The 23,456-nt window shown below is 35.4% G+C and overlaps 1 protein-coding gene across 3 annotated transcripts in view; it reads left to right on the forward strand.

Moving 5' to 3' along the window:
* Positions 1–23,456, forward strand: part of PRKCI (protein kinase C iota) — a 68,574-nt gene that overhangs the window by 29,556 nt on the left and 15,562 nt on the right. The window contains exons 2-11 of one of the 3 annotated variants that reach the window (XM_045088620.1): positions 1,334–1,558; positions 2,502–2,591; positions 4,479–4,529; positions 7,757–7,842; positions 8,499–8,639; positions 11,983–12,037; positions 13,350–13,408; positions 20,142–20,318; positions 20,759–20,856; positions 22,076–22,162. In XM_045088620.1, coding sequence (XP_044944555.1) covers positions 4,508–4,529; positions 7,757–7,842; positions 8,499–8,639; positions 11,983–12,037; positions 13,350–13,408; positions 20,142–20,318; positions 20,759–20,856; positions 22,076–22,162 — 725 coding nt within the window. In that variant the 5' untranslated portion in view covers positions 1,334–1,558; positions 2,502–2,591; positions 4,479–4,507. The remainder of the gene's footprint in view (positions 1–1,333; positions 1,559–2,501; positions 2,592–4,478; positions 4,530–7,756; positions 7,843–8,498; positions 8,640–11,982; positions 12,038–13,349; positions 13,409–20,141; positions 20,319–20,758; positions 20,857–22,075; positions 22,163–23,456) is intronic. The other 2 variants (XM_004756557.3, XM_045088619.1) reach the window with 2 other exon arrangements.

The following is a 23,456-nucleotide window of genomic DNA, read 5'->3' on the forward strand; positions in this document are numbered from 1 at the left end:
CTCACTGGGATGCTGGCATAGTTGGTTCTCTCTCCCTTTTTGTGTAGTCTCATCACAAGGAGGCAGTATCTCATTGATTTTCACTTTCTTAATGATTAATGATGTTAAACATCTTTTCATGTGCTCATTGGCTATTTATACATCTTCTTTGGAGAAATGTTGTTGTTTTTTTTTTTCCCTTGCCTGTGGTTTTGGTGTCAAATCCAAGAAATCATTGCCAAATCCAGCGTTGTGAAGATTGCTCCTTATGTTTTCTTCCAAGGGTTTTTATAGATTTAGCTCTTGCATTTAAGTCTTTGTTCCATTTTGAGTTAATTTTTATTTATGGTATGAGATAAAAGTTCAACTTTATTCTTTTGCATATGGTTACATTTGGATATTTTATATAAAATGAATTTTTGTTAGTCTTTATAGGTTTATAATGGTATTATGATCATATTAAGGAATTTTAATTTTAAGCTAAAGAGATTTATGCAGAATGATACTGTAGAAGTGAGTGGGTATGTAAGGGGAAGCCAGATTTGGTAATATGTGTGAAAATTTCCAAAATGAGGGGCGCTTAAGTGGCTCAGTTGTTTAAGTGTCTGACTCCTGATATCAGCTCAGATCTTGATCTCAAGGGTATGAGTACAAGTCCTGCATTGGCCTCCAGGCTGGGAGTGAAGCGAACTTTAAAAAAGAAAGAAAGAGAGAGAGAGGAAGAAAGAAAGAAAGAAACGAAAGGAAAGGAATTGAAAAGAAAAAGAAATTTTTCAAAATGAAAAGTTAAAATGGAGAGTTAGTAAACCAGGAGAATGGTGTTTAGAAACCTAGAGGCATGTTGGTGGAGGGATGGGGTAACTGGGTAACAGGCATTAATGAAGGCATGTGATAGAATGAACACTGGGTGTTATATGCAGCTGATGAATTACTGAACTCTATATCTGAAGCTAATGATACACTATATGTTAACTAATTGAATTTAAATAAAATAAGTTAAAAAAAAAAAGAAACCTAGATGCCGAGTTTCTGTAAATAGTCAGTGGGCAACTTTGCTAGATGCTATAGAGAGGTCCATTAGAGTAAAGACAGAAAAGGGGATTTAGCAGCTCTCTTCATGACTGTGGATATAGCACTTTTAGTAGACCATATGGACTAAAACTGGTTAGCAGAATTTTTGAGAGGATAGAAACATTGGAGAAAGCAAGGTGGAGTCACTCTTGATATTAAGAAAAGCTATTTCTAATAAACCTAAAGGATTATAAACCTCTGATTAAAATTACAAAAGAAAAGTATGAAGTCAAAAGCCAAAGGCCCCATCGTTCTTCCCCTTCTTCTCACCCACCCCCTCCAGTTTCAGTCTTCAGTTTGCTCTTGAGACGTGTGGCTACTGAATGAAGAGAATGGAACCTGAGTGTGTGGGAGATTGCTGAGAGGGAGACTCAAACATGCCTTTGCCTGAGAAGAGCTAGTGGAAGGAAAGAAAAATTGAAAACGGAACTGAAGGGGACTAATGGGATAAGGCCCAGAGAAGATAAAAGGAAGAGATTCCTTAAGGGAGTCTCCAAGTTGGAGAAAGGTACAGAGGTACTCATTTTTTTGAGCCTGGAGGACAGGAGATGGCTTCGGTTTTCTCTCTTGAGTAATAGACATAGTTCTCTGCGGAGAGTGATTGAGGTTTGGATAAGGTTGGTGGCATCTTGTGTGTGGTCACATTTGGTGTAACCACAGGAATGTGCAAAAGCACTGCCCTGAGGAGGACCCAGCTCAGGCTCCAGCTATGATCAAAATGACTTTTTCATTGAGGAATGCCATCATCTGGGGAGACGTGCCATCTCACTGTTGGCCAGGGATGACTCAGTTCTTTGGCTGGTTGATTAGGGAGGTGTTTCTCCCTTAACCTTTCTCTGGGTAAGTTTCCTAAAACTATGCGTTCACGTTTGAAAGAGCTCAAGCAGGGCTCTCCGAGGTCTGGAGTACTCTAGTAGCTGTGCTTCTTCTTTGTGAGCCTCTTGGGTAAGGAAAGACTCACAGGTGAAGGAACATTTTGACAGAATGATGACATTATGGCAGTGAAACCACTTTCACTTCCTCCTTTAAAGAGGAAGGTAACAGAAAGCTTGTCCCTGGCCATTAGGCATCTTGTAGTAACAGTCCAAATGTGGTCAGGGTAGATTCCATTTGGTGTATTCTGAATATCTATGTTATTGAGAATTAAATGGTTTTTGTATGTATCAAATTGGGTATTGATGAGCCTCATGTAATATTTTGTAGAAATAAAAATGGAATTTTGTTACCCACTTTAGAAAACAGAATTGTCTAAATATCTAAAATTTGTCCTTGCCAAATACTTGTCCATCTGTGTGTGTGCGTGTGTGTGTGTGAGGAAATTGTTTTTCTCAAGATTTTATATAAAGGCAATTGGTTTTGCTCAAGATTTTATGTACTAAAAATTGCTTATTAAACATTACATTTTAGAGGGTTTAAAAGGTGAGCTTTGCTTTACTTTTTATATTTTTTAGGAGACCCGTGTACAGTATCCTCTCAGTTGGAGTTAGAAGAAGCCTTTAGGCTTTATGAGCTAAACAAGGATTCTGAACTCCTGATTCATGGTAAAGAAGTAGTCATTTCTTACTCTTCTAGAGCTCCAATTTTTTTTTTAAACCCTATATTCTTGACATTTTAAAACATAATCCTGATGTCATTTTCTTAATCTCTACTCTCATTGCTATGTGACTGCTCATATTCAGTAGTTTCTCATATGCTAGAGAAAATAAAATCAATCATCTTAGACTCCTGGAAAATTTGTTATTTGGGTATGCCTTCGTGGATATTAAATTGATCTTCTCTCAAGTGTTTCACCTCAAAGTTTAAGAGAGAATTTAAAATTGAGTGCCTAGTAGGATTCTCCTGAGTCATTCCCTTGCAGTTTTGTAATGTATGCAAATAATGATCTCCAAAGAGAAGGTACCTGAAATGTCCTTTCTTTTATTTGAGGGCTAATAGTGAAACTATTTGCATAGTCATAGAGATTACTGTGTTAAACATCTGCAGGCCCACAAGCTGGCGAGTGGTAGAGAAGAAGAAAAGAAACGCAGCCATCATGTAATGGTGCATTGTAGACCAGGGTATAGAATCTAGGTATTCCGCTTCCAAGTCTATGTTCTTTTCATTCTACTATGCTACCCCTCAAATTTTTTATGTCCTGTAAAACCCACTTAATATATCACATTTCACTGCAATCCATCGGCAATATTTCATGTAATATTTTTAGGAGGCCAAATCTAAAGAACTCTTTAAAACTTGAGCAAATGTAAATTGCCCGTAAGTATAGTGAGTCAACACCTTGTTATTAGTCCCTTATACTTTTCTTTACAGTGTGTCTTTTAAAAATCAGTAGCTGGATATTGTCTACCTTCATAGTTTGAGATAGTGACTCCTAAGGGATCTGTAATCTAATTGGTTGAGGTCCTAGCAGAATGTCAGAAGTCATCCATTTTTGGAGTCATTTCTTTCTAGAATAAAACTGCAATGAATGTTGAAAGAAGTGATTGATCAGGAGTATTAAACAGTTTGTTTTAAGTTTTTGTTATTTTTATACCATAGCACAACTGAAGTTAACTTATATTTCAACTTTTAAGAATATATAAGGACCCATACTTCTCATACTTTGTGTTTTTTTAAGCCATGTCCTTTTGTACACCACAGACTACAAATAGTTAACTAGTTCATAAATATACTGTCTTTATTTTCTATCTCTTTATGAAAATGGCCTGAATTAACATGTTTATAAATTTGTAGTTCCTAAGATAAAAAGTATATTTTTTGGATTTGGGTAATCTTAGTTCTGTAAATTTTTTCCTAAATTCAGTATACATTTTTTAAGAACTGTAATGGTTTGTGTTCATATTTGTATACATTTTCTTTCTTTCTTTTTTTTTTTTTTTAAAGATTTTTTTATTTATTTGTCAGAGAGAGAGAGAGCACAGGCAGGCAGAATGACAGGCAGAGGCAGAGGGAGAAGCAGGGTCCCTGCTGAGAAAGGAGCCTGACCTGGGACTCAATCCAGGACACTGGGATCATGACCTAAGCCGAAGGCAGCCACTTAACCAGCTGAACCACCCAGGCGTTCCTGTATACATTTTTCTAATTCTGTTTTAGTTATTCATTTTAGCAAACTTGACAGTACGACAAAGATTTAAGGAAATAGTTCAAGGTTTTTCTAAGGGCAAAAACATCAATTAGTAACATAATAGGAACTAGTGTGATAATTTGAGCTTCTAATGCATTTGATTTTGGCTCTTAACTTATATGAAAACTTTTTTCATATAGACCGAATAAACCAATCCCTTGAAAAAATATTACTGACTGTGTGCTAAATATCTTGTGTCAAGAGAGGGTTAGGTTGAAATTTGGGTCAATTTTTTTGATTTAGAATTTTTCTATGTAATTTGTATGTTTTCAATTTTCTATATTAATTTTAATTTCTTTTCTTTTAGTCTTCCCTTGTGTACCAGAACGTCCTGGAATGCCATGTCCAGGAGAAGACAGTGAGTGTGTATTTACTTCATATCTTTGAACGTAGAGTTATTTATGGCATAAAGGCACAAGTGAAAGGAAATCAGAAATAGAACTTTTAGTCCATTTCATTTCTTTTCCATTCTTCAGTCTAATTTAGGCTATCTTAGCAACTGCCTAAATTCTCCACTTTTGCCAGATGAAAATCAGGCAGTTTTTAGTTACAAGTTACTGACATGAATATCTGTTTTACATTTGAGAGGAAAATTAAGTGAATTTTAAGTCATGTTTCTTCCTAATTTTTAATTTTGGAAATTTTCAAACCTATGGAGAAGTGAAACAACATTGAAAACAAAGACACAAAGATATCCTTTGCCTTCATTGACCAATTATTAAGATTTTCTATGTTTGTTTATTTCTGCATCTGTATGTGTTCACACATAGACATACATGTATATACATAAGGAACATGCTTGTTTATTTTTTTTTTTTTGTGTGTGTAACATTTGAAAGTAACATGATGTTTCCTTTCTAAGTACTTGAAAATGCATAGTTAGCAATTGTTAGGGATTTTCTTTTCAATGTCTCGGCTGATAGTTACCATTAGTAAAAAGAACTGAAAGAGCAAACAACTATCTGGTCTGATGGAACTTAAATATGTAAACTTATTTATGATCATAAGTTACTGCTTTTGATATTTTGTATAGCTTATTAGTTGTGGATATTACTCATTTTCATTTGTGGTTTCTGCACATATGCATGACTTTACAAGAATTGTGATAAATATTTTCCTTTGAATTAAATGAAATAGTTTTAAACTTGAAGTTCCGTGACTCTTTTTTTTTTTTTTTTAGATTTTATTTATTTATTTGAGAGAGAAAGAGAGAGTGAGTGCACAAGCGGGGGGAGGGGCAGGGAAAGAAGGAGAAGCAGACTCCTGACTGAGCAGGGAGCCTGACATGGGGTCAGGATCATGACCTGAGCTGGCAGTTAAGGCAGACGCTTAACTGACTGAGCCTCCCAGGCGCCCCAGTTCTGTGACTCTTCCTGCAACTTGCTGAAGAAAAATAAAAGAGATATGAATATTTATATAGAGAGTTGAATGTACTATTTAGGAAGATGGGGAAATTTAAGGAAGTAGGTAGAACACTGAAGTAGTAGTGAAAAATGTAGGTCTGAATTCAGAGAATATTTCCCAGAGTTCCAATGATGGATGGATCAAAGACTGAGCCACCCAGGTGCCCTTAGGTTAAGATATAATTAACAGAAATTTTCTGCCTTGGTTACTCCTAACAGAATAAATAAATAAAAATAAAAGTATCTGTATTTAAGGTTCTGTATTATGTTATCTTAAGATTTCTAATTTAGAGCATTTCACTAGTTTTTTCTATCTTAATTTTAAATGGTAAACCCAGTGCTACATCGGCTTTAAAATATGAGTTTAGAAACCTAATGGAATCTTTCTACAGTATTAACTATCACTGTGGAATGTTAATAGTAATGACTAATAGGCAATATATATAATAGTGATTGACTTAACCAAAGTTACACAGGTCAACTAGATTTGGTCTTAGGGAAGCTTTTTGTTTAGAAAATGTATTAATATAAAAACCTTGATTAAAGATTAATGGGGAGGGGCACCTAGGTGTCTCAGTTGGTTAAGCCTCTGACTCTTGATTTCCAGCTCAGGTCATGATGTCAGGGTTATGAGATCAGCCCCACTTTGGCTCAGTGCTGGGTATGAAGCCTGCTTAAGATTCTCTCTCTTCCTCTCCCTCTGCCCCTCTCCCCCTCTTAAAAAAAAAAAAAAAGAAAAATTAGTGGGGAAGATAACATTCTTGTGGTTGCAGAGTGTCCCCTTTAGAGCATCTATGAAAAGTAAAATGTACCTTTACAGTGAAGAGAACAAGCAGTCACTGCCTTTAACAGAGTGATTGAACTGGGAGTCAGCAATCTGACATTTTTTTTTTTTTAATTTTACTTATTTATTTGACAGAGAGAGGGGGAGAGATCACAAGTAGGCAGAGAGGCAGGCAGAGAGAGAGGGAAGCAGGCTCTCTGCTGAGCAGGGAGCCCGATGCGGGACTCAATCTCAGGACCCTGCAATCATGACCTGAGCCGAAGGCAGAGGCTTAACCCACTGAGCCACCCAGGTGCCCTGCATTTGTGTATCTCTTAATGTGATACCACAGGCAATATATATCACCTATGTATTATTTTTGCCAAAAGTATTTGATACTGATTCTAATGAGGAAGCAGACAAATGCAGAATGTAGGACATAATATAAGACAACTGCCTGGACTCCTCTTTTTTTTTTTTTTAAACAACATCACAAAGGAAAAACAGCAAATATGGCAACATGACTGTTTCAGCCTACATTCAAGAAACAAAAAAGGTATAGCAACCAAAGGCAATGTTTGAATCTTGCTTGGATCCTGGAGAGAAAGAGAAAGCTATGAAAGATACTTTGAGGGCAAATAGGGAGATTTGCATTTGAGCTATTAGGGGATATTGAATTAATGTTGATTTTCTAAGACATGGTAATGGTGTTAGGGTTAAATAGCATTAGGAGAAACACCCTTAAATTAATCTAAGGCAGTAAGTGGATAGTTAGGTATTTAAGGGTGAGATGCTATGTCTGCAACTTACTTTTAAAGGATGCAGACAAAAGGAGAGGAAAGCAAATGCGGCATAATGTTAGGTATTGGTAAGTCTGCATGAAGGATTAACTGTTCATTGTTCTAGGCTTTCAGCTTTTCTGTGGGCTTAAAATTGTTCAAAATTAAAACTGGGGGGAAATTTTTTTTTAAAGATTTTATTTATTTTATTCTTGTAAGAGAGAGCACAAGAGAGTGAGAGGGGGTGGAGGTGGCATGTAGGGGCAGAGGTAGAAGCAGACGCAGGGTTTGATCCAAGATCCTGAGATCGTGACCTGAAGTGAAGGCAGACGCTTAACCAGCTGAGCCACCCAAGTGTGCAAAAATTGGGCGGGCGGGGGGGGGGATTAAAAGACAGAAAAGCCTTAATAGTAATTTTTAATACACTTTTGCTCCATAGGCTTTGTTTTCATTAATTCCTTGGTGAATCTGTTTTATTTCTTCACTTTCAGGTTTTTATCAGAATATTTTTTTCTTAAAAAAAAAAGAATATTTGTTTCTTAAAGTGAATATCATGAAAGAAGGTCACAGACTTAATTATAAGAAGACTTTTATTCACACTTGCTCTTTTTCCTTTTTTTAACGTTTTATCTCTCTTTAGAATCTATCTATCGCAGAGGTGCGCGCCGCTGGAGAAAGCTTTATTGTGCAAATGGCCACACTTTCCAAGCCAAGCGTTTCAACAGGGTAAACCTTAGTTTGTAGAATGTTAATAACTTGAGATATCTGGTTTTTTTCTCCCTACTGTGAAGGAAGGGTAGTCTTCTTTCCCCTTTTAAAGGAGTCAGTAGGGTGACACGCTCCCATTTTGCTTGGGGCAGTATCTGTGTTATCTTGAGGTAATTTTTAATAGCATCTCCTTTCACTCTTAAAAATACCTCTGATTGAATTGTACAGTTACCTTAGCTAAAAGAAAGTTGGCTTTTTTACTATAATTTTAGACAACCAGAAATAAGCAAAGTTTATTTTGCAAACCTTTTAATGTGATTTTAACTTTAACTGTTTCAGAAATAATAATTGCAAACCACTTATCTAGCTTTTACTAAGTACCAGGTGCTTTTCCAAATGCTTGACGTCTCTTGACCCATTTAATCTTTACAACAGCCTTGTGAATTAGGTACTACATATTTCTGTTTTATAGATGAAAAAAGCTGAGGTGTGGGGCAGTTAAGTAACCCCAGACAGGGGTCCATCTCACCCCCCTGAAATCATGCCCTGAGCCCAGATCAAGAGACAGACGCTTAACTGACTAAGCCACCCAGCTGCCCCTTATTTTCACTATTTTGGCAAATGATTATGACATTTTATTTGCTAATAAATTGCTGTTGAATTACTCTTTGCAGCGTGCCCACTGTGCCATCTGTACTGACCGAATATGGGGACTTGGACGTCAGGGGTATAAGTGCATCAACTGCAAACTCCTCGTTCATAAGAAGTGCCACAAACTTGTCACCATCGAATGTGGGCGGCATTCTATGCCACCGGTAAGGCACAACTGTCTTTTTTTAATAGAACATTTTCAGTAACACTGCTAGGATGGAGGGCTATAATACGCGGGTGGTAAGGAATCACAGTTAAACACTGTTGATACAGAACCTAACTTTACAGTCCAGTTGACATATTGTGAGTTTTGGAATTATTATTAGAAATTTTGTTATGGTATGTAGCTAACTTTTTGATTTAATCTGCTACAGAATCATCAGGTTAAATTAGGTAGAGGTAGGCAGAACTATTTGAGAGCCTTTTTTTCTTCCTTAAGATAAACTCATTAGTTTGTAGCTCCCATTGTTTTAGCATCTACACTAAACAGAGATCAGGCAAGAAGAATCAGAGGCTTCATGTTTGCTATTTAAAGTGTGTGATTACTGGGGAGATTTTGAATTTAAAATTTTTATTTTCACTTCCTATTTTAAACATGCAGTTACAACATGTTCATTATAGAAAAAAAGGGGAATATAGATAAAGAAAAATTACATAAAAATCCCCTGTGAAATCTACTGTCTAAAGATAAATTGTCTTCTGGTGTATATCCTTCCAGAACTTTTTCTGTATAAATGTATATGCATACTTAAAATTTTTCCATATAGGAAATTTCTATAAGGAAAAATTTTAAATATTTTTAAGAGTCACTATAATAGTGTAATGAACTTCCATATACCAGTCCCCCAACTTCAGTAGGTACCAGCTCATGACCAGTCTTAGTTCAGCTGCACCCCCACCCGTGTAACCTGCTTTCATCCTGTGTTATTTTGAAACAAATCTAAAAGATAAGGACTTTTAAAAACGAAAAAGCAAATTCCTTATATCGAATATTCATCTAGGCAATGTTCAACATTCCAGTTGCCTCATAAATGTGAAAATTTTTAGTTTTCATTCTGAATCCGTATCTAAATGAAGTTCATATTTGCACTTGACTGATATGTGTCCTAGATATTTTCTCAACTTATTGATTCTTCCATTTCTCTCTCTCTCTCTCCGCCCCCCCTTAAAATTTAAATGTAGAAGAAATTATGTTGTCATTTAAAGTGTTGGAGTATTTTTCTCTTTGCTTCTCTATGGTTATGTTTAAAATGTTCCCTTGTCCTTTTTATTTTCTGTGTATTATAGTTGGATCTAGAAGTTTAATTAGATTCTGGCTTTTCTTTTTTCTTTTTTAAAATTTTACTTATTTGTTAGAAAGCATAAGCAGGGTTGGGGGGTAGGGGGTGGAGCAGGCAAAACAGGCAGAGGGAGAAGCAGGATCCCCGCTGAGCAAGGGAGCCTGATGCAGGGCTCTATCCCAGGACCCCGGGATTATGACCTGAGCTGAAGGCAGACACTTAACCAACTGAACCACCCAGGTGGCCCCCTGGCTTTTCATTTTTGGTTTTTATAGACTATTTTTGAGACTGCTTCATATAAGGTGGAGTGTTTATCAGAATGTGCTTAATGTTTGAGTCTCATTCTTTTAAACAAAAGTGAGATCATATATATACTGTTCTCTAACTCCTTTTTTTCACTTAACTGTATTTTTGGTCACCTTTCCATATCTATCTATATCCTCTTCAATTTTAGCATAGTATTTGGTTACATATCTATGTCATAGTTTACTTAACCTTGTTCCTCATTATTTTATATTTGATTTGTTTTCTACATTTTCCTGTAAAGAAAATCATAGGACATTTCTGGTAAATAAATCTTATTATTTCCTTAAGAATCCAGAAGTAAATTACTGGCTTAAAGGATATGCATTTTTAAAAAGATCTGGATACAGGGGTTCCTGGGTGGCTCAGTCGGTTAAGCAACTGACTCTTGATTTCAGCTAAGGTCATGATCTCAGGGTTGTGAGATTGAACCCTATGCTGAGCTCCACATTGGTGGCTCTTTGGTATTAGAAATATTTAGCTAGTTCATTTAAGCTCAGGAGTGGGTTTATCATTAGGGAGGTGAAAATTGCATCTTAAGGGAAAAAAAACTAGGCCAAAAATTGTGAACATAATTTATTTAGGCTACTGTGATATTCTTGAGTATTCTTAGGTGATGGAATGACCCGTGTAAATTTATAAATGTAGAAGGAAAGAGGGATAGAATTAGTGATTATTGATAATCACTAAATGCATTGTAAAATCCAGGAGCCAATCCAGACAGCCTTAAAATTATAACTGTGTAAGGGGCACCTGGCTGGTGCAGTCAGTAGAATGTGTGACTTTTTTTTTTAAAGATTTTATTTATTTATTTGAGAGAGAGAGCATGAACAGGCAGAAGCAGCAGAGGGAGAGGGAGAGGCAGACAGGCTTCTCACTGAGCAAGGAACCCAACGCAGGGCTTGATCCCAGAACTCTGGGATCATGACCTGAGCCCAAAGGTAGAGGCTTAACCCACTGAGCCACCCAGGCATCACGAGAATGTGTGACTCTTGATCTCAGAGTTGTGATTTTGAGCCCCATGTTGGGTGTAGACATTACTTAAAAATAAAATCTTAAAAAAAATTAAAACTGTCTTAACTAATGCTCCTTCTCAACTTTACTCTTTTTTTTTTTTGGTATTTGTTAAACCTGGGTCCAAAATTAATGAATTAGAACATTTTGGTTTGAATTAACATTTTTCCTGAGGTTATGGGCAGTGAGTTTTTTTTTTTTTTTTTTTTAAAGATTTTATTTATTTGACAGAGAGAAAGATCACAAATAGGCAGAGAGACAGACAGAGAGAGAGGTGAGGAGAAGCAGGCTCCCCGCCGAGCAGAGAGCCCCATGCGGGACTCGATCCCAGGCCCCTGGGACCATGACCCGAGCCGAAGGCAGAGGCCCAACCCACTGAGCCACCCAGGCGTCCCGGGCAGTGAGTTTTTTAAGTCAGTTTCTAGAATGTATTGCTTTTCTTTATTTGGATCACTGGCACTTTTGAGAATCTTCAGAAAAATGGGAAACCCACAAAATTTTAGATTTATAGACTCATCTTCAGACTCAACTAAGGAACTTAGGGACTAGAGCCTCCCTTTGCCAAAGATGTAAAGTGAATGTGTGGAGCTTATAGGAAGAATAGTATAGAAGAAACACAAATCAAAGTAGATAGAAGTTCAATTTGATTTCTAATTGATGGTCTGAAGTTAGTTTTCTGTTTCTTCTGTTATCTGTGAAATGTGACTAGTATTATCTCATTCATGGGAATATTGCATGGTTTCATATAATTAAACATAGTAATGGAGTTTTCATTTATTAATTTCTATTCTTTCAAGTTTAAATTTTAATATGCTGTGTCACGTCGAAATAATGTTTCTGAATTTATAGTGTTAAGACTGGGATTTAGAAAGAGCCTGCTAAGTTACTGTGTCTTTGGAAATGTTTGTAGGAACCAATGATGCCCATGGACCAGTCATCCATGCATTCAGACCATGCACAGACAGGTAAGAACGACACTGGCAGGAACTGTCATTCATCACCAAGTGTCATTTAAAGCTTCTTTAGGTGACGCTTCCGCTTAAGCTTGAAACCATTTATGTTCTTCCCAAATAAAAGTTAGCCCCATTTTGCAGTGGTACTCTCCGTCATAATATTTAACATATACCTTTAGCATTTTAAGAAGACAACTATGTAAACTACAATAAAGGACTCTTTTCTCGGATTCAGATAAATTTATTCTGAGACTTTTTCTTAAATTGAGCGACCTAGCTTTTTCAATAATGAAAAGACATACTGTTTTTGTGGGTCATGTTGATTCTTCAGGTGATCTGTTTTTATTAAAAGCTTTATTATTAGAAGTAGAAATTATGTAAAAGGTACAGTATAGAAAATTCAAAAAAGATCATGTGATCTTCCAGAACCTTAAATATATATCTGTGAAATTTAGAGAGCAATTAATTGGGCAGAATGTACTGATCTTGGATGAATCAAGAAAGGGAAGGTGAGGGAGTTTTTCTGGAAGGACGGAATATACTTTCTTGTTCATACAAGAAGCTGGTTATATGAAACGGGCTCTGTGTGTGTGTGTGTGTGTGTGTGTGTGTGTGTGGCCTGAAGTAGCTTTAAGGAATAGAAACCTAGAGTTCAGTCTTTGTCAGTTCTTCACTTGACCTATGTGGTATGGTAGTTAGGAACATTTTAAGTATGAAGGAAGTGAAGAGTAAAAACCAAGCGCCCCCTAACTCTGTGCCTTAGTCATACTGAAATAATTGAATAAGGTTTATGGAGTCACCCTTAGAGAAGGAACTGATTAATTTGTGAAGAAGAGAATTTTTTTTTTTTTTAAGATTTTATTTATTTATTTAATTGACAGACAGAGATCACAAGTAGGCAGAGAAGCAGTGAGAGAGACAGGAAGGGAAGCAGGCTCCCTGCTGAGCAGAGAGCCTGACTTGGGGCTTGATCCCAGGACCCTGAGATCATGACCTGAGCCAAAGGGAGAGAGGCCTTAACCCACTGAGCCACCCAGGTGCCCCAAAGAGAAATATTTTTTAAATGCCAAAAATATTTGTTAAAATCAGTACTTGGTTGCAGTTGGTTATGGCTCTCCACTCTCATTAAAGATTAGGATTTAAGTCATAAATATATACAGTTTATTACTAGTAGGACAGATACTCAATTTTAAATAATGCAGACTTATTCTGAAATAAAAACTTAAGTCAAATCATGAAAACATTTTAAGTCAAACTCAGGTTAATGGGTGCTATGTTTTCTCCTTTTTCTTTTTTTTCCCCATGTTTGGGATTGGGTTTTCAGTAATTCCATATAATCCTTCAAGTCATGAGAGTTTGGACCAAGTTGGTGAAGAAAAGGAGGTAAGATAATTAGTTTTATTGTACATTACATCATCAGCTTTTTAATAAGACTCGACAGTTTAAAAATATGACAATTAACTTGCTTAGATTTTTAAATCATAATGGTAAAAATGCAGAAATGATGTTTAATGATGCTAGAGTTTTATTCTGATTTAATCTAATTATTCATTTCATTTAAATTAAAACTCATGAGATAAGTTCTTTTTTTAACAGGAGAAAATAAAATTCAATAGCATACTTTCTTTTTAAGATAGTAGAACCTATAAAGTATAATTAAGAATGAGGTTTAGAATACTTGGTAGTATTGATAAGACACATTGTAAATCCTACCATTTTATGGGCTAATTGTTTATTTAAAATATAAATGATTGAGCATCTTGACTGCTACTATTTTTTCTATTAAACATTATATCAGCTTTTAAAGCAATAGGTTTTTAATTAAAATGATAATTTTTTTGAAAAAAAGCTTACAGTGAAAAAGATTTATCATGCCTCACACCTTCCACTCCCACTTTGACTTCTGAGAGCAACTCTTTTTAATCATTTCTAATTGTGCCTATAACACTTATAACTCATTTTTCCAACTTTATATATTTTAAGCCATAATGGTTTAGTTCACAGTACCTCCCCCCTTTTCCTTCTCTTTCCAGTGTTTGATAGGCGCATTATGTTTTACTCTCCATTACCTTTAAAAAAGCCCCAACTTTTTATCATGGAAAATGTAATTAAAGGTAAACAGAGTAGTATAACAAAGCCCCTGTATCCATTGCCCAGATAAAACAGTTATCAGTGTATGGCCAGTGTTGTTCGGTCTACCTACTTCCTTTGCTCCTGCATTATCTTGAAGTACATCTGTTGATTACTTATATTTAATCTCATATCTTAGTTTTTTGTTCTATGTAAGTCAATAAGCTTGACGCTCTAGCCATTCCTTCTCTTTCTTCCAGTTTTCCTTTTTTATGTGCATATTTATTTTTACATTGCCAAGGTTGTTAACGTTTACGATCTGTTCTGCAGCCACAACTACGTCTTCCATATTTTGTTCACAGGTTGAATGAATCATTCAAAGAAGGAAATTCCTAATAATAAGGAATGAATTCTCTATTCTAACACCATGAATTGCTATAGTATTTCTTTCTTTTCAATCCTTGACACTTTTACAGCTTTTTGTTCTTTTTGGTTTCTGTTTATTGTTATTGATTGGTTTGTTTGTTTACCAAAGACTTATTTGCTTTTATCCTCAAGAGTTTTAATATTTTTTTAAGATTTTTTCTTATAAGTAACAGTCTATTGCACATCTTTTTTTTTTTTTTAAGAGTTTTTTTTGGGCTTTTTGTTTTGTTTTTTAAGATTTTATTTATTTATTTTACTGAGAGAGACACAGAGAAAGAGAGAACACAAGTCAGAGAGCAGCATAGGGAGAAGCAGGCTTCCTGATAAGCAGAGAGCCCGACACGGGCTTGATCCCAGGACCCCAGGATCATGACCTGAGCAAAGGCAGATGCTTAATGACTGAGCCTTTCAGGCGCCCCTTTTTAAGACTTTTATCATACAGTGAAGTATGCAAATCATGTCTATATAGATAAATGAGTTTTCATACACTTTGTAATGACCACCCTGACCAGAAAATAGGATCTACTAATATCCCAGAAGCTCATGTACTTTCTTCTAGTGACTAATGCTCCCTCCTCACTATAAGTGACCGTTGTCTTAATACCAGAGATTAGTTTTGCTTTTTCCCCAAACTTTATATGAATGGATTCATATAGTATGTATTTTTCTGTGTCTGGCTTCTTTCGCTCAGTATTGTGTTTGTGAGATTCCGTTATGTTTCACGTAGTAGTATTTCATTTATGTTCACTGTTGTTTCAATTTATCTATTCCACTATTGATTCCCCCCAATTGGGATTGGTACGATATACTGTTATGAACACTCTTATAAGTGTAGTTTGGTTCACATATATAAAGATTTCTGTTAGGTATATAATTAAGAGTGGAATTCCTGAGTCACATGTTACCGAACTTTAGTGGATAATTCCAAACAGTTTTGCAAAGTGCTTGTATTATTTTATACTTTCACCGATAATGTGTTTGATTGCTTCACAAATCTTTGTCAGCACTTTGTATTTTAATTTTAATTTTAGTGAATCTGTTGAATGTGTAGTGGTAGCTCATTATAGTTTTTTTTCTTTTAAAGATTTTTATTTATTTATTTGATAGACAGAGAGAGATCACAAGTAGGCAGAGAGGCAGGCAGAGAGAGGGGGGAAGCAGGCTCCCTGCTGAGCAGAGAGCCCGATGTGGGGCCCGATCCCAGGATCCTGAAATCATGACTTGAGGTGAAGGCAGAGGCTTAAACCACTGAGCCACCCAGGCGCCCCTCATTATAGTTTTTTAATGTGCATTTCCTTGCACAACTTTTCATATATTTATTGGCCATTTGGGTATCATCTTTAGTTAGGTGTCTGTTTTTTTTTAAATGAGTGGTCTTTGTTATGTTGTTTTATAGGAGTTCTTTGTAATTTCTTGACATTATTAGCCTTTTATTGGTTATATATTGAAAATATATTCTTCCACTCTGTGGCTAGTATTTTCACTCTGTTAATGGCATCTTCTGATGAATAGACATTCTTGATTTTTAAGGTAGTGAAATACATTCATCTTTTCCTTTTTGATACTGCTTTGGGGCCTTTTTATTTTTTTATTTTTTTAATTTGACAGAGAGAGAGAGAGATTACAAGTAGGCAGAGAGGCAGGCAGAGAGGTGGGGAGGCAAGCGCCTTGATCCCAGGACTCTGAGATCATGATCTGAGCTGAAGACAGAGGCTTAACCCACTGAGCCATCCAGGCGTTTTGGATGTCCTTTTGAAATCTGTTTTTCCCAACACTATTGAAGATATTGAAAAGGCTATACCTTCCCCCATTACTCTGCAAAGCTATCTCTTCATCAGTTATATGCTTATGACATGATCTAATTTTGGATTCTCTCTTATTTTTTGTTGTTTTATTATTATCATTGGGTATTGTGCTTCATGATCACTATAGCTTTATAATAAGTCTGTCTAGTAAAATTCATCTGCTTTGCTGTCTAGGGATTATCTTGGCTACTCTTCCTGGCTTTTTGCATTTCCATGTAAATTTTAGAATCAGCTTGCTGGTTTCTACAAAAATCAAGCTAATAAACCAAATTGATCAGTATATTTCAGAAAAAGTGACATCTTTACAATATGAAATCTTCAAACTATGAGCATGATATTCCTTCTCTTATTTAGGTGTTTAAAGTCTGTCAATGTTTTATAGTTTTCAGAATCCTTTAACTATAGGTATTGGATGTAAATGGTATTATTTTAAAATAAATTTTTCTATTTAATACTGTATTTCTATTTACTACTATAACATTAACTTTATTTATTTATTTTTAATTTTTTTTAAAAACGGATTATTTATTTATTTATTTGACAGACAAAGAGCCCAAATAGGCAGAGAGGCAGGCAGAGAGAGAGAGGAGGAAGCAGGCTCCCCGCTGAGCAGAGAGTCTGATGCGGGGCTTGGTCCCAGGGCCCTGAGATCATGACCTGAGCCAAAGGCAGAGGCTTAATCCACTGAGCCCCCTGGCACCCCAATGTGGGAAGGATTTTAATTCTAGTTTATGTCTGAAGAGATCTGGGACAATTTAGATATCTCTATTTTGTCTTGTGTTTGTGTTATTCTTGGGAATTTGTTGAGCCTAAATTCTCAGATTTATTGACGTGAAGTTGTCCATTTCTGAGAATATGAAATGACATCCTTTTTTATTCCTGATAAAATATTTTGTGCATTCCCTTTTTCTTCATCATTCTTGCCAGGGGGTATCAGTTTCTATTAGTCTTTTCAGAGAATTAACGTTTGGCTCTTCTCTGTTGGATGCTTATTTACTATTCTAGTGCATTGGTTTCTCCCCTATTTCCTTATGCTTTTTTGTCATTCACTTTAAAATAATATCTTTTTGTTGTTGTTGTTGTTTTTAAATTTATTTATTTATTTATTTATTTGACAGACAGAGATCACAAGTAGGCAGAGATGCAAGCAGAGAGGGAGGGGAAGGAAGCAGGCTCCCTGTTGAGTAAGAGCCAGATGTGGGGCTCAATCCCAGGACCCTGGGACCATGACCTGAGCCGAAGGCAGAGGCTTAACCCTCTGAGCCACCCAGGTGCCCCTCATGTTAAAATATATCTTAATCTCTATTATGATTTCTTCTTTGGTCAGAGCATTATTTTCAAGTATACTGGTTTTTACATATTTGGAAAAAAAAATTTTTTTTTGAAAAATTTTTTGACTTCTAACTTAATTCCTCTATAAATCAGAAAATGCGTTGTATGTGATCTCTGCCCTTTGAATTTTTTTGAAATTTGCTTGGAGGCTAAGTTACATAAACATTAGTATATATTCCATACATATTTTCTAATACAGTATGTTTTGTAGTTATTGAGTGTGGTGTTCTGTACAGGTCATTTAGGTCAAGATTATTAACAATGTTACTCCATTTCTATTGCCTCACTGACAATTCTTTCTCAACCACAAGGTTACATTGTGGATATGTCTGTTCCTTGTTTGTTTTGTTAGCTTTTGCTTTATATATTTTGAGGCCATGTTATTGAATACATACAAATTTAGAATCATAATACTTCTATTGGATTAACCCTTTTTTATCATGAAATATCCCTTTCTGTTTTTAGTAATGCTTTTTGCCTTAAAATTCTTATGTTAGGTAATTGCTATGTAACAAATAATCCCAAAATTTAGTGACTTAAAACAACAAGATTTATGTCATAGTTTCTATGTGTCAGGAATCCAAGTATGACTTATCTGGGCCCTTTGCCTCAGAATCACATTATGCAATCTACAGTCAAGGTGCTGGCAATGACTGCTATTACCTCAAAGCTTGACTGGGGAAGAAGTTACTTCCATACTTATCTAATTGTTGACAGGATTCTGTCCTTGCCACATGGGCCTCTCTATAAGGCAGCTTATAACAAAGTAGCTTACTTTATTTCATCGGAACAAGTAAGCCGTAAGATCCAGAGAGTGTGAATGCCAGCAGAGCAGAACTCAGTCTTTTGTAACCTAATCTCAGAAGTGACATCCTATTGCTTTTGCATTATTTTTTTAATTACAAGCAAGTCACTACATCCAGCCCATACTCAAGGGGAGGGGATAACACAAAGGCATGAATACTAGCTGGTGGGGATCATTGGGGGACATATTAGAAGTCAGCCTGTCACAGTAGGCTACAATTACTTTGTCTTTTATTGGTTTAGCTACAACTATCTTTTGGTTAGGATCATGACCTGAGCTGAAGGCAGATGTCTAACCTACTGAACCCTGTACTAGTGTTTTTAAATAGTCTTTATTTAGGTTTATCCACATTTTTTTCTTTTTGTTCTGCATTCCTTCCTGTATGTCTGTCCTTCCATATGAGATTCTCTTTCTTCTTGAAGAACTCAATATTTCCTTTAGTGAGAGGCAACTAGTGATGGACTTCTTTAGTTTGTGTTTGTCTGAAAATGTTTTTATTTCACTTTCATTTTGAAGGCTATTTTTGTAGATAAGCAGCGTATTTATATCCTTTCGCGGTGACATACCACTGGTTTCTGCTTCTGCCTTGTTATTGATTCTATGAAGGTGTTGTGCTTTTGTTCCATGTCATTCTCTTTTACAGTTTACAGTTAACTACATTTAAAGCCTGTAGATTGCCTTATCTCCTTAACATTCTGTGCTTTCTTAATCTGCTCTAATCTGATTTCTTTCACTCTCTTTATTTATCCTTATTACCACATCAGATTTTTATTTCTAGATTTTTGTAAATGACCCTTCTCTTGAAACATCACTTTCCTTCAGTTTTCATAATACTTTTTTCCTTCTGATTTGCACTTGTTTTTCTTAAAATTTGGTCTTTGCTTTTCTTGATAGTCTTCACTTGAGAAAATTCATACTTAATTCTTATGGGTACATCTGTTGATTATATGCAGAGGATTTTGCAGATATGTTAAAAAAGATTATCTTCCAGTGTTCTCTATAAATTACTAGAAGCCTAAGTTTCTAGTTTCTAAGTTTCTAGTTGTAAATGAATTTAAGGCTAATTTTAATTTAAGGCTACTGCTCATTCCAAAGGAGCCTTGGTACTGTGTAGAAAAAAATATTTTCTACTAGTTAAGCTGTCTCATGCTTGTTTTCTGTCTATAGCTTTTTTGAAAGTGTCTCTGTCGTCGCATTAGTTCAGATGTCTTATATCAAGCTTCCAGTAGACTCTTTAATCTTGATATCCCATTGTAGCTTGTATCTCAGGATGAAAAACCAAGCCTATTATCTCAATAGCTCTGTCAATCTTATCCTGTGTGCACACTTTGTTTTTCTGTTAGTAGTACCTCCAATCTCCAGGTCATCAAAGTTAGTGTCATTTTTAAAATTCATGTATCTTCATTGCCTCCAGACCCAAATTTTATCAGATCTTAAGATACCCTTTAACACTTCCCAGATTTCAACTTCCTGTGACTATCCCTCTGAGCTCAATTCATGAATTGATCCTACGTCCTGTGTAGTTAGATTATATCATTTGGAATGATGTAAGAAGAGAATTATTAAGAACTTAGAAGATATTTTAAAATCTTCTTAGGTATAATCAGGTGTTATAAATATAACGTATTACGTCAAAATTTCTCCAGGCATAACTCTTTGATGTAAATGTTCTTGACAGGCAATGAATACCAGGGAAAGTGGCAAAGCTTCATCCAGTTTAGGTCTTCAGGACTTTGATTTGCTTCGGGTAATAGGCAGAGGAAGTTATGCCAAAGTACTATTGGTGCGATTAAAAAAAACAGATCGTATTTATGCAATGAAAGTTGTGAAAAAAGAGCTGGTCAATGATGATGAGGTAAGTACAATGATTTATTATTTCTGAACTGTTAAATTGGATTAAGTGTACTATTTTGGAGAAAACCTCAGTGTTTGTGTCTTAAATTTCAGTCTATTCTAAATAAATGCTTCAGACAGATTACATAAGATAGATTTAATGTAATGTGATGATTACTAGATTTTTAAAAAAATCAAAATCAAACCATATTATTAACAAGGCAATGTACTAGAACTTTGTAAAAGTTTTCGTAGACCATTTCATAATATTGAAAGATTTATTGGTGGTGTTTTCTCTTTGTATGTATGCTCTTGTTTCATGTTGTTTCATGAAAATCAGTGCTTTTGATATTTGGCCTAGTTAGTAATTACATTTATGGTAATTGAATTACTAAGAATAAATTTATCATAGTTTTCATTATAATTCAGTTTGACATAGATTTCTTTCATATTTTGAAATAGGATATTGATTGGGTACAGACAGAGAAGCACGTTTTTGAACAGGCATCCAATCATCCTTTTCTTGTTGGGCTGCATTCTTGCTTTCAGACAGAAAGCAGGTAAGTTTAAAAGCTAATGGGATGATTACTGGGCTTTACACAATGAGAACTGCTTTCTGCTGTAAGCCGGAAGTGGAAGACATGGAGATGGAAGCAATAGTACTATGCTTAAAATTTCCTACTACTCAGAGTCTAATTAATCAGTGATACCATTTTAACACTGGATCAGCATTTAGCATTAGGAAATTACCTGCTTTAGGCAAAAAAAAAAAAAAAAAAAAAAAAAAGAGGCCAGATCATAAATATCTCCAAGAGTCTAGTTTTAGTTCTTAAAGCTTCCTAGAATTTAGCTAGAGGGAGAAATCCCAACTTCTTTACCTTAAGTAACAGATGAAAATGACTTACCTTGCAAATACTGAACTTGGGGTGAGAGTGAAAAGCTCTGGATTTTAGTGGTACTATTTTCAAATAGAAGAAAGAGTTTACACAACTGTGCTGGTTTGTTTTCTTGTATCTTCTGTGATTAAACAGCTTTCCACTCCAACTACCCTTTGTTTCCACCAAATTCCTGGAGTTTTTGTTAAGGGTAAATCTGTAGAATGCTCTCTGTGTTGTAACTGGTCTTTGTAGTGTTTAAGATGCAAAATGGCACTGCCTTATTTTGAATCTTGGTTTCATGTGCTCTCTGCTGTTGTTTATTTATTTTTTTAAGCCTGCTGACATGTAAAGTTCCTAGATTTAAGCCCTGCTGATTATTTCTTATTATTTCTTTTCTTTTCTTCTTCTTTAAAAAAAAAAAATACTTTTGGGGCTCCTGGGTGGCTCAGTCGGTTAAGTGTCTGCCTTCAGCTCGGGTCATGGTCCAAGAGCCCTGGGATCGATCCTAACATTGGGCCCCCTGCTCAGCGGAGAGTCTGCTTCTTCTTCTCCCTCTGCCGGCTGCTCTGCCTACTTCTGCTCTCTATCTCTCTGTCAAAGAAATAAATAAAGAATCTATAAATACTTTTTTTCTCTCCAAGTTTTTATTTAAATTCCAGTTAGTTAACATACAGTGTAATATTAGTTTCAGGTGTAAGGTGTACAGTATAGTTTAGTAATACTTTCATACAACACCTGTTGCTCCTTGAGAGTACCCTCCTTAATCCCCACCACCTCTGCCCACCTCCCCTCTAGTAACCATCAGTTTGTTCTCTAGAGTTAAGAGTCCGTTTCTTGGTTTGCCTCTCTTCCCCCTGCCTCATGTTCATTTGTTCTGCCTCTTATCTCTTCTCTGTTTTAGATTGTTCTTTGTCATAGAATATGTAAATGGAGGAGATCTAATGTTTCATATGCAGCGACAAAGAAAACTTCCTGAAGAACATGCCAGGTAGATGTGTACTGTTTGTGTTAGATTTTTGCTGGAGGTGGGGCTGGTGGGAGGGGGCGTTGTGGGAAGGGAATGCTGTAGGACTTTTTATGTGTCTCTGGTTGAAAAGAGTAGATAAATCATGTATTTTGATGCTAGTTAGTTAGTTTTTGTAAGTCATGTAGGGGCTAAGCTACAAGTTAGTTTACATTATAATATATAAATTACATGTAATGTTATATACATATTAATATAAGCAGTTGAAAAGTATAAACAGTGTTAAAGGGGGAGCCTTTAGTTTTCTAAACCCAGTTATTTTAAAATACTTTGTCTATTCAATATCCACAATTGAAACAATTGATGAATTTATAAACACTTACTCATCTAAGGTTTGCAGTGCTCTCTGACAGTTTTTTATTGATTATTATTTGTATATACTGGAGAGTAATAAAATAATTTCTTTTAAGCTATTATGTAATTCTGAATTATAATTTCTGAATTGTTCTGCCTTTGGCTTTTTTTTTTCCTCTAATCACATACCTATTGATAAATAAAAGATCATTAAATATTATTTATTTAATGTCTTTAATTTGATATTATTATATAAGATTGTAAATTGCTTATATGTTGGAGGAATTAGGTGGGGAAGGATCATGGCCTTAGATAAGTTTAATTCATCTGTGCCATGTTTTGTTTTGTACTCAGAATTAGGAATAATTCACACCCTTTAGTGGTCCATAAAAGTAAGGCCAAAATGAAGCATATGAGTATGCATATGCATGTGATGAAGGTTAAAGATTTTATTTTTATAAATACTTGTTCAGTGAAAATCTTGTTAGGACATTGATTATTTCTTACCAAAAGGAGATAATATCCTTCAATTTTGTAAGAAGGTAGAAATTATACTAATCTAATCTTGGGCCAAACTGTGTTTGGGTTTGTTAATTTCCTGTATGTTCGTTTCCTGTATTTAGTCTTTATTAAATGATCACCCTTCATAGCAGAGCCACAAATGATATTTCTGATTGTGACCATAGCTTGAATTTGTTCCTTGTTTGTTCTGTTGGACTTGGGAGAAGTAGTTTTTACTGTATCAAGTGCCAGTTCTGGTTTTATTTCATCCTTTTCTGGGAACCAAATTACAAAATAAAATCTCAGGTTCTCTCTGCATAGAATTAAGTAGCTGAGAAGGTATGTGTTAGGCACCTCCAAACATGATCATGGTAACATTCACCAAAGTAGCCGTAAACCAACTTGGGTGTTTCGTTTTCATTATTCAGGTCAAAAGTTCTGGTTAACTACCAGTGGGTTAGTG

The sequence above is a fragment of the Mustela putorius genome, unplaced genomic scaffold, assembly GCF_011764305.1.
Source record: "Mustela putorius furo isolate JIRA1106 unplaced genomic scaffold, ASM1176430v1.1 tig00003834_pilon_pilon_pilon, whole genome shotgun sequence".
In the NCBI taxonomy this organism is placed as follows: domain Eukaryota; kingdom Metazoa; phylum Chordata; class Mammalia; order Carnivora; family Mustelidae; genus Mustela; species Mustela putorius.